This window comes from Formica exsecta, unplaced genomic scaffold (assembly GCF_003651465.1).
Source record: "Formica exsecta isolate Colony F162 unplaced genomic scaffold, ASM365146v1 scaffold1473, whole genome shotgun sequence".
Taxonomy (NCBI): domain Eukaryota; kingdom Metazoa; phylum Arthropoda; class Insecta; order Hymenoptera; family Formicidae; genus Formica; species Formica exsecta.
The window spans coordinates 345,469-355,872 of NW_021848804.1; the positions used below are offsets into that span (position 1 = coordinate 345,469).

At 31.4% G+C, this 10,404-nt stretch overlaps 3 protein-coding genes across 3 annotated transcripts in view; 2 read left to right on the top strand and 1 right to left on the bottom strand.

Annotated features, from left to right (window-relative positions):
• LOC115246330 (odorant receptor 43a-like) overlaps positions 1 to 2,411 on the bottom strand; it is a 3,029-nt gene extending 618 nt beyond the window's left edge. Inside the window, exons 1-5 of the mRNA XM_029825064.1 lie at positions 2,381 to 2,411; positions 1,727 to 1,996; positions 923 to 1,391; positions 507 to 606; positions 81 to 200 (exon numbers count right to left, since the gene is read on the bottom strand). Coding sequence (XP_029680924.1) covers positions 81 to 200; positions 507 to 606; positions 923 to 1,391; positions 1,727 to 1,996; positions 2,381 to 2,411 — 990 coding nt within the window. The remainder of the gene's footprint in view (positions 1 to 80; positions 201 to 506; positions 607 to 922; positions 1,392 to 1,726; positions 1,997 to 2,380) is intronic.
• Positions 2,412 to 3,653: 1,242 nt separating this feature from the next.
• On the top strand, positions 3,654 to 7,908 carry LOC115246324 (odorant receptor 43a-like). Its single transcript, XM_029825056.1, has 7 exons — positions 3,654 to 3,881; positions 4,331 to 4,600; positions 4,717 to 5,185; positions 5,625 to 5,724; positions 5,992 to 6,114; positions 7,505 to 7,660; positions 7,812 to 7,908. The coding sequence occupies exons 1-7, from the start codon at positions 3,851 to 3,853 to the stop codon at positions 7,860 to 7,862; spliced, it is 1,200 nt and encodes a 399-aa protein (XP_029680916.1). The 5' UTR covers positions 3,654 to 3,850; the 3' UTR covers positions 7,863 to 7,908.
• Positions 7,909 to 8,686: 778 nt separating this feature from the next.
• The window catches only part of LOC115246327, a 3,279-nt gene continuing 1,561 nt past the window's right edge, over positions 8,687 to 10,404 (top strand). Inside the window, exons 1-7 of the mRNA XM_029825061.1 lie at positions 8,687 to 8,785; positions 8,859 to 9,085; positions 9,453 to 9,504; positions 9,581 to 9,627; positions 9,715 to 9,748; positions 10,010 to 10,116; positions 10,210 to 10,323. Of these exons, the coding sequence (XP_029680921.1) occupies positions 9,030 to 9,085; positions 9,453 to 9,504; positions 9,581 to 9,627; positions 9,715 to 9,748; positions 10,010 to 10,116; positions 10,210 to 10,323 (410 nt within the window). The 5' untranslated portion in view covers positions 8,687 to 8,785; positions 8,859 to 9,029. The remainder of the gene's footprint in view (positions 8,786 to 8,858; positions 9,086 to 9,452; positions 9,505 to 9,580; positions 9,628 to 9,714; positions 9,749 to 10,009; positions 10,117 to 10,209; positions 10,324 to 10,404) is intronic.

Here is a 10,404-nt window from a genome sequence, read left to right on the forward strand (position 1 = left end):
ATATATATATATATATACAATGTATGGATGATATTAAACAAAAAGAAAAATCTTTCTCATAGTTGGAAAATAATACTTACTTTTTCAATGAGAATTTCACCGACCACGCAATAAACGCACATGTGAACGAACGTATTAATGAGTACTGACACGAGCCAACATATTCGTACAAAAGAGACGTTGCCACCATCATCAATCATCTATGTATGTTAACATAATGTTTGCACGCGTAATTATATTTGCTTTTTTATATGTGTAATTACATATTTTGTTTTGTAATTTTTTGACACAATTAGAATTATAAAATGTATAAGCTGGTAAAAACTAGCATTTTCCAGAATAAAATATATCAAGGAAGTAGAAAGTGAACAAAAATTTTGTAGCTTGATGATAAATATTTATTACACATACCGTGCGAAATATTGTGCGGTAATAGATATTTAAATTTTTGATTTGATTTGATTTATCAAGATAATAAGTCTCCTTTCTCTCTCTTGTAAACTTACGCTAATGATCAGAAAGCCTTGAAGACAAAACAATATACCAAAATACACTAACAATGCCAGGAGCATTAAATTGAACGTTTTGTCAATGATATCGACAGACCTATGGAGTATAGCATTCCGTAAAGTGGCAGCCGCTTAATTCTAGTCATACAATAGATTTCATATATCTTTTGTGCCTCTGACCAAATCAGGATGTATCCTAGTGCGGATGTACATTATCAAGGCTTTAATTTCATTGTAAATTTTTTTTTCAGTTATATGCGCTTTTAATAGGGTATTGTTTATCCGAAAGAATTACCATAGTTTTCGTCTTGTTATATAATAATCAGAAAAGAGACGTTCTTTAAGTCGAGAGATTAAATAACAATCCGATTTGCGTCGATGACAATAGTAAATAAGGGAATACAATTTACAACCTGATAAGACGTATGTGATTCCGGACATTCATTGACAATCCAACGTTGAAATCCTTGAATCCATTTATATTGAGCAATTGGTCTCTAAGGATCTCCATTTGGGCGCAGATATGAAAGACGAGCAGTGCCAGAAAATTATCGATACCCGTGTAAGTGAACGCGGCCAGTATGATGGTCATGGCTTGAGCGACAAATGTGATCTCAAAATACGGGCTCACCGTCATGTCACGCAAATAATACGTTTGCAATAACAATGGTTTCCCCGGGTCCGTTATGTTTGTCAGGTATCTCATGTAGTACCCGAAGCACGGCGGGATGACGAGAATAAATATCGCGAAGACCATCATGATGCAGCCAAATATGATAAGCGTTCTTGCAATTCTCGCCTTTCTTATCATGATGTCGCGTTCTTCCTCAGTCTTCGTTTTAATCCAATCGGCCACCAACATGTTTACGATTGATTCGAGATCTTGAAAAGGGTCAGAATGCAGAGCTCGCGCGAGTTAGATCGTTATTGTTACGAGTCGGCGAATTAATGAGGATATAAATCATTTTATAGGACAAATGATGAGGAAATCGAAATTTCTTTTATCTGCACATGATTCAGCTGTATTGATCGCATATTTTCATTAAAATTTGTTGCGAAATTATTCCGGGAAATAAAGTAATGAATTATTAATGTAATGAATTATGAATTTTAAAGTAAAAACGGAAATAAAAAAAAAATATTTAAATTTCTTTGAGAAGAGGGGAAGTTTGAACATATTAGTTATTCCATTATTCGCAATAAGCATTAATCTCTACCTTTTTTACGAAGCCACATGATGATGATTTTTGTGGCACAGACTGAAAAGGGTAGCGTGATTTGCAAATTATCTATTATTGCCACCATATCGCCCCAAACTCTTATCAATGAGAATATCGAAGGTATTATATGCACGAGAATCAACGTAATAAAAATGATGAAAGCGCGCAGATTTGCCAAGAACTTCTGTCGACGGCTTAATTTTTCGTCAGGCCACAAACCAATTATCTCCAAAGTAAAACGATTTATTCCAATGGCCCATTCTAAATCTATATAATTACCGTAAAAATTATACCTATATCTCTAAGAAATAATTACATAAATGTAACTCTCTTATTTCAAATTGTGATAATAAGTTTCTTCTTCTACGTAAAATAACGAAGCGTAATACAATTAGACTCGCAAATATGCATAAATCGATCTTATCTGTTCACTGTTACGAAATATTTTGTCACTTGCACTTTGATTCGCATCAGAACGCGTATAATTTTTCGAGTATCTATAGCTAATAATTAATAAAAGAAAAAATATTTTTTTAAAAAAATATATCCTTCTCTCTTTTATATAATTTATAGTACGCATCACAAATTTATGACATATTTGCGAGGCGAAATATAATATTATTTATTAATATCGATAGAAACAATTCACACCTGCATATCCGTAATATTTAGAATTGTCCATGTCCAATAGTATATGAAGACTGTCATATTATTTCTCTTTTTCATCTAATGCCCTTACTATTCAAAATAGATAGTAATTGCATGCTCACGCGATAAAACTTTTGTAAGTAATAAGCTAAGATACAAAATATATGAGATCTCGTAAATATTTGAGAAATATATTACAATACGTTTAGTCTATTCTTTTTATATTCTAGCCACGAATCTAACTATTAGAAGTCTTCGATCAAAGTAAATGAATTTATACAGTCCATTTTTCTTTCTTTTTCTAACTGCGAGTTTATAAATTTCTAAATGAGCCAAATGTTCCCTCGTGTTTTGCCATTTATTACTAATTAATGTTGTCTTCGGCTTTTTTTCCAAGTCCATCTTTTTTTCAGTCTTGAATTTTACGAAACTTGATCATTAAGGTAACAATATAATAGTGCAAAAAATGAACGTCTATACCGCATCACGACAAAGTTTTACGAACGGTGCATTGGTAATAATGCGTTATTATAGCAACGTGAAAAGAACAACGAATAATAAAACGAGATATTGCATAGGTATTGCAAAAATTGAATGAAACACAGATACTTTGGTTCTAATGTTCATGGATAACATTTTGAAATGTGCAATTGACGTATTAGTGATAGTGAAATTAAATCGACGTATCATTTAATGTCAAATGAGTATTTAATTTTTGAAAGGAGGAAGGGCAATGAGAAAATAATTGGAAGGAATATAATTAAAACAAATTGATCTAAATACACATAAAATAGACTAATAGATAAACATTTTTAAAGATATATACGAGAAAATTATATGAAACATTGAGATGAGTTCGATCTCTAAAGCGCGTAAAAACATTAAACATAACATCAATAAGCAGCTTTTTTAGTAAAATAAGAGTATGCAAATAACGTATTATCGAAAATTAATACATGTATTTTTTATATAGCAATATTTTTATACTTGATATTGTTTCAGATTGTTCCATGCAGTTTTCGGTATTAGATAAATTGGAATCAACGTTTTCTTCAAACGGAGTGTATATGGTATAAATATATCTAAAAGAATTTATATATATATACACAGGGTGTCTTAGACCACCCGTACACCCCTTTTCCTTCAAAAACTAAGCATTTTAGAAAAAAACGTTTTGAACAAAAATTATATGGTTTTGAGGGGGCCATAAGATGATATCATTGGTTTGACAAATATTTAGTTTTCCATAATCTTACCGTAATACTTTTATGTACAGAATAATGAGACAAATCAATCAATGTAAGAAAAAAACAAATAATTGTTAAAAAAAATACATTGTAAATAATTACATACTTTTTCTTAAACACAATTATTTTTTTTATACTAATTGATGTGTGTAATTGCTGCGTCCTGAGAGGTGAGGGAGAAATGCTAAATTCATAAAAAAATGTTGTTCTACGTTTAGCCTCGGACATGGATGATTCTAAGACATTGGCATACACAAGTCTTTATATTTTCATTGTTATCAGTAAGATCTGTAAATTTTATATTGTAAACGTAAAGATACATTTTATGCAAACCGTTTGAGATTCGAGATTCAAGTGGGAATCTATATAATATTTTTATACGTCCTTATTATAAATAGTTGATATAATTTCATAATGAACTGTACTATACATGCGGATGATTCAAGATGTGTTGTTTTCTCAGCAACATCAACATCAATAGAATGAACAAAAGATTTCGTTTAAAGAAGCGATGAAAACACTTACACGCTAATTACCTCGTTACGTCTTATTATATCGTTTGTATGGAAAAGTTTATTGTGAAATTTCACGAATTCTTCCGTCTTAAATTATCATCAATTATTCGGGCAATTAAACATTCCAAAAAGAAAAAAATTGTTGCAAATAATATGCGATTTTATGAAAAAATAAGATATAATTCACGTAGATTTAGATTGGGCGATTGGAATAAATCGGATTTCTCTGAAGATTCTTGGTCTATGGCCGGACGATAAGTTGAATCATCGACAAAAATTTTTGGCAAATCTACGCGCTTTCATTATTTTTATCACAATGTTTACCACATCGGTTATACCCAGTATGTTAGCATTGTTGAAGGTCTGGGGTGACATGCTGGCGATGGCAGATAATATGCAGATCACTCTAGCATATTCGGTAATTGGCCTGAAATTTGTTATTATGTGGTTCCGCAAAAAACGTAAGTCGACATGAATATTATCGTGAATATTATTTTATCGGTACTTTTACTTTATCTATGTCTCAAGAGTGTATATTGCAATTTTATCCGTAAATTTTGAAATTTCTTCTTCAAAGATCTTGTACTTATTATAAACATGATCGTAGACGATTGGATCAAGACGAAGACTGTACAAAAACGAGATACCATGATAAAGCAAGCAAAAATTGCCAAAGTTTTTGTAATGTTCGGAGGTATCATGATGAGTTCTGCATCCTTCGCCCTCATCATTCCTCCTTGCTTTGGATACTCAATACGATATCTGACGAATCTCACAGATGGTGCAAAACCGTTGCTATTGCCAACATATTACTTGCGAGACATGACGGAGAGTCCATATTACGAAATCGCGTTCGTCGCTCAAGCCATATCGATCATAATGGCCGCGATTTCTTACACGGGCATCGATAATTTCTTGGGTCTGCTTGTATTTCATATCGGCGCTCAACTGGATATTCTCAAAGTGCGATTGCTCAATTTGAACAATTTCAAAAACTTCAGCACCGGGTTATCCTACAATATTGAGGATCACCTACGTCTCATTAGGTTGTTTTAAATTCTCTCGGTTTAAAAACTCTGTAATTTATATATACATTTATGTGTGTAAAGGTCTAAACATCATGCTGAAGTATCTCTGATATATATGATATTCATATGATTTTAAAAAATTCGAACGTATTTATTCAGGATACTCGAATGATATTTTATTATCACATTACTTATATAATCAGCCATAAATGTATAAACTTGTAATAAACAAATTATATATTATGCGCATTTTTGCATTAAACGATACAGAGGATATATATCGTTATTTGCCAAACGCCAACATAAATATATTACACTTTCTATCGCATTTTCATGTAATATTCACACATGATAATTTAACATTTTGAAAAAAAAATTGTGATGTCAGGAGACATATTATTTCTTTCATTTCACTAATAAAACTATTCGATGTAGTATATAATATCTTATATCGTAGGTCCGTTGATGTCATCGACAATACATTCAACTTGATGCTCCTGGCATTATTAGTGTATTTTGCTATGTTATTTTGCGTTCAAGGATTTCTGTTAGTTACCGTAAGTTGCCGAAAGAGAGGAAAGCTATCTTTTTGAACATTGTAATCTCAGGTAGTATAAAATATCCATCGCCACAATTTTTTGTTCCAATGAAAATGAAAATGACATAAAAAGACTATCTTGGTCGTGACACTCAATTCTCCGCGTAAATAATCCATACACTTCTAAAAAAAAAAATAAATTAGATTATTAAAATAAATTTGACAAACAAAAACGCGTCGAGAAATAGCGCAGAAAATCACAGGTGCATATTAATACGATCTATAGATCATTGACGGAGTTAGCGGCGATGTTTCCTTTATGCGAATATGTTGGCTCATTTCGGCTCTCATTAATACATTCGTTCACATGTGCCTATACTGCGTGGTCGGAGAGATTCTTATAGCCAAAGTAAGTACATATTGTTAGTACAATTAATTAATGAACATCGATATAATAGTGATATAACAGAATTACATATTGTTTTTTCAGTTGTTGCAACTGAGAGGTGAGGGAGAAATGCTAAATTCATAAAAAAATGTTGTTCTACGTTTAGCCTCGGACATGGATGATTCTAAGACATTGGCATACACGGGCATCGATAATTTCTTGGGTCTGCTTGTATTTCATATCGGCGCTCAACTGGATATTCTCAAAGTGCGATTGCTCAATTTGAACAATTTCAAAAACTTCAGCACCGGGTTATCCTACAATATTGAGGATCACCTACGTCTCATTAGGTTGTTTTAAATTCTCTCGGTTTAAAAACTCTGTAATTTATATATACATTTATGTGTGTAAAGATCTAAACATCATGCTGAAGTATCTCTGATATATATAATATTTATATGATTTTAAAAAATTTGAACGTATTTATTCAAGATACTCAAATGATATTTTATTATCACATTACTTATATAATCAGCCATAAATGCATAAACTTGTAATAAACAATTATATATTATGCGCATTTTTGCATTAAACGATACAGAGGATATATATCGTTATTTTCCAAACACCAACATAAATATATTACACTTTCTATCGCATTTTCATATAATATTCACACATGATAATTTAACATTTTGAAAAAAAAATTGTGATGTCAGGAGACATATTATTTCTTTCATTTCACTAATAAAACTATTCGATGTAGTATATAATATCTTATATCGTAGGTCCGTTGATGTCATCGACAATACATTCAACTTGATGCTCCTGGCATTATTAGTGTATTTTGCTATGTTATTTTGCGTTCAAGGATTTCTGTTAGTTACCGTAAGTTGCCGAAAGAGAGGAAAGCTATCTTTTTGAACATTGTAATCTCAGGTAGTATAAAATATCCATCGCCACAATTTTTTGTTCCAATGGAAATGAAAATGACATAAAAAGACTATCTTGGTCGTGACAATCAATTCTCCGCGTAAATAACCCATACACTTCTTAAAAAAAAAAAAAAAAATTAGATTATTAAAATAAATTTGACAAACAAAAACGCGTCGAGAAATAGCGCAGAAAATCACAGGTGCATATTAATACGATCTATAGATCATTGACGGAGTTAGCGGCGATGTTTCCTTTATGCGAATATGTTGGCTCATTTCGGCTCTCATTAATACATTCGTTCACATGTGCCTATACTGCGTGTTCGGGGAGATTCTTATAGCCAAAGTAAGTACATATTGTTAGTACAATTAATTAATGAACATCGATATAATAGTGATATAACAGAATTACATATTGTTTTTTCAGTTGTTGCAAGAAAATTTTAAAAGATTTCGTAATGTGATAACGTTTACAGGCCGAAGGAGTGTATTATGTGGCGTACAACTATACATGGTACTTACTAAAACCAAATGAAGCTAGAAACCTGTTGCTGATAATGATTCGTTCTGGAAGACCTCTTCTCATCACTGCGGGCAAAATATTTCCCATGACATTGTCCATGTTTTGTAATGTAAGACATCCGTCAATTATTTAAATGCCCGTATAAACGCAGCTCTTATTCAATGGGAATCATTCTTTTTATTTTCTCTTTTTCTTGATTTATAATTATTTATCATTGTTATCACTCTACGTATATATTCATATATATGTAATGTTTTCAGTTAATCAAGACATCAGCTGGTTATATATCCGTACTGCTCGCTAATCGATGATACTTGGACATTGACTTGAACAATTTCCGATAGAATCTCTTTCGATAAAGCAATAAGAATACACCGTCAAACATCGTTTAATTAATGCGTCAAACTGATTAATTTGTGTCTTCACGTGAAAAAATGATATCGTTAATTCCAACAAAATAAATATTCTCATAATGTATAATCAGTTGTAATAAATAATTATACTCGCATTAAGAATATTTAAAATTTTATCAAAACTGCTTCATATATCATCCAAGCCACTTGATTTAAAATTTCGATAAATTATAGAGAGACTTACGTTTAAAATGTTTTAAATTAATAATATTATATATGTATATATGTATGACATCTTTTTTCTAAACGAGAAGATGATATTGCAAGCGCTGCTTTTATAATTTTTGAAAGGGAGCTTTTATAAATTTTTTCTATGGAGTAGCAAAAGCAAAAGAACAATCTAAAAATCTAAATGAAATGAAAAAGAGAATCATTATTGAGAGTGGTGTGCAAGTAGCAAGCTTTGTTACAAAGTTTATTATATATGTGAGTCGTTGTAAAATAGAGAAAGAATTATTTGCGTTTTTAATTTAATTTAATTTAATTTAATTAGCATAAAATTATAATATATAATAGAATATTAAATATTTTGAGGCGATAAGAGCTGGCTGACAAGCGATCTTGGTGATAGTTTGTACAGTAGATATATATAGCGTGCTGTTATTAATATTGTTCTATCACAAAAATTATTGATATAAATAATTTATTACTAAATTTTAATTTGTCTGGTTGTTGTACTACAATTTTTGGGCGCTGTGTAATATACTTTATCGCGAATGCAAATGGCGCGCGCGGATAAGTGCCTGTGAGAATTGCTGCGTAACCGATAAGGCCAGGTATCAGCTGACGCTGACAATTCGCGGCGAGACGGTAGGGGCCACGTAAGACGGAGCCTTATTACACATAATTTGAAAAAGCGCGTATACAATAAGTGATATACGATATACACGATAGATGAACGCGCGATTCGGTAACGCGTAGTCTTATCGGGATATCAGATCATCGGATCTGAAAGCACCAGCTGAAAGAAAACGCTGTCGTTTCCGTTGTCACGTGGAATTAAACGCTGGCATCCGAACACTCATATCAGTTAGATGACGGCGCGGCGCCGTGGGTTGACAGGTCATGGGGGCCTGTCTCGGCCACTGCTTAGCGAGAATCACAGACTCCGTATCGTACAGGTTAGAATTGGATCAGAAACATGATTATCAGAATGTGTGCTGATAGAAAAAAATTTTGTTCAATATACCGAGAAAAGATATTTATATTTTCATTTTTAAATATGCTCTCTGTTAAATAAAAGACGCATCTTAATGACTCGATACTATAGTTGCATGACTTCATAGTTGGATTGGTACACAACTCCCAATAAACTTATGTATTGTGAATGAATGAAAAGTTATGGGAGATATATATTTCGAGTCTTTTAATCTAGTAGTTAAATCTTCTTCATCACTGATTTGTCGCAGATATTATTAAGGAGTACATCTATCAAATCAATGTATTTTGTTCATTTATCGTTTTCTTGTGCTTTATTATATGTTGCAGATTCTATCGAAGGCATACCAGAATGCCTTGTCAAGAAGAAGAACAAGCTGAGGTATATATTAAGATTTCCTTTTACAAACTATGCTTTTATTAGCATGAATAATTTTGATATTATCATTTATGCTTAGTTCATGGATGCTGAAGAACATGAAGACCAAACTAAAAGATCAAAAAGGTATAAAAATCGATTATCAACTTCTAATTTTAATTAAAAATTGATGATATTAATATTACATTTATTTGTCATGCTTACTGGATATAGTCTGTTATCATTTCTCTCTTTAAAAAGATTCAAGGTAAAGGCATATATTTTATATTCTACTTAGTATATAAAAATAAAAATATTACAGAATATATGAGGGCTATTTCAGTTACATAAACTGGCAATATTGCACAATAAATATGACAAGAATCAGCAAATCAATACCGTTTTATAAATACTTTTAGAATTCTGTACTTTCTTTTAGAATCCACGAAATAATTTTGGAGAAATATATTTATTACTTTTACTTTGCAATAAATATTTTAATTTATGCAGTACAGTATTTGAATTATAGAAAAAGCATGGGGTTCCAGTGACTTTAGAATTATTGGAAGATGGAGGATGGTCACGAAGTGGTAATAAGTATGCCAGATTGAGTTCTAGAAATGATGTTTCTACAAGGTAGATTATATTATTCCTTAATTCTAATAACGTGCGCACGCGTTTATAAAATTAAGTTTTATTATATCTAAAGAATTATATAATTATGTTTAGCTCTGGATTGGATACATCACTTCAAGTTCTCGATGCAAGAACATTAATAAAACAACAGACTTATGTTTCTTCTACTCCAGGATCATCGCTTGATCTTGAGTGGGAACATGAAGGTAACCATATCATATCATTACATCTCTCATTTTTCTAATTAGGTTCTCACAATACATAAACAAACTGTACTTCTGCAGGAAT

Bases quoted from the DNA above. Each gene is read 5' to 3' on its own strand.
- LOC115246324 (XM_029825056.1), top strand. From the start codon at position 3,851: ATGGATGATTCTAAGACATTGGCATACACAA. The intron at 4,601-4,716 runs GTAAGTCGACAT...TCTTCTTCAAAG, and splicing joins TATGTGGTTCCGCAAAAAAC to ATCTTGTACTTATTATAAAC. The intron at 6,115-7,504 runs GTAAGTACATAT...TAACGTTTACAG, and splicing joins GAGAGATTCTTATAGCCAAA to GCCGAAGGAGTGTATTATGT.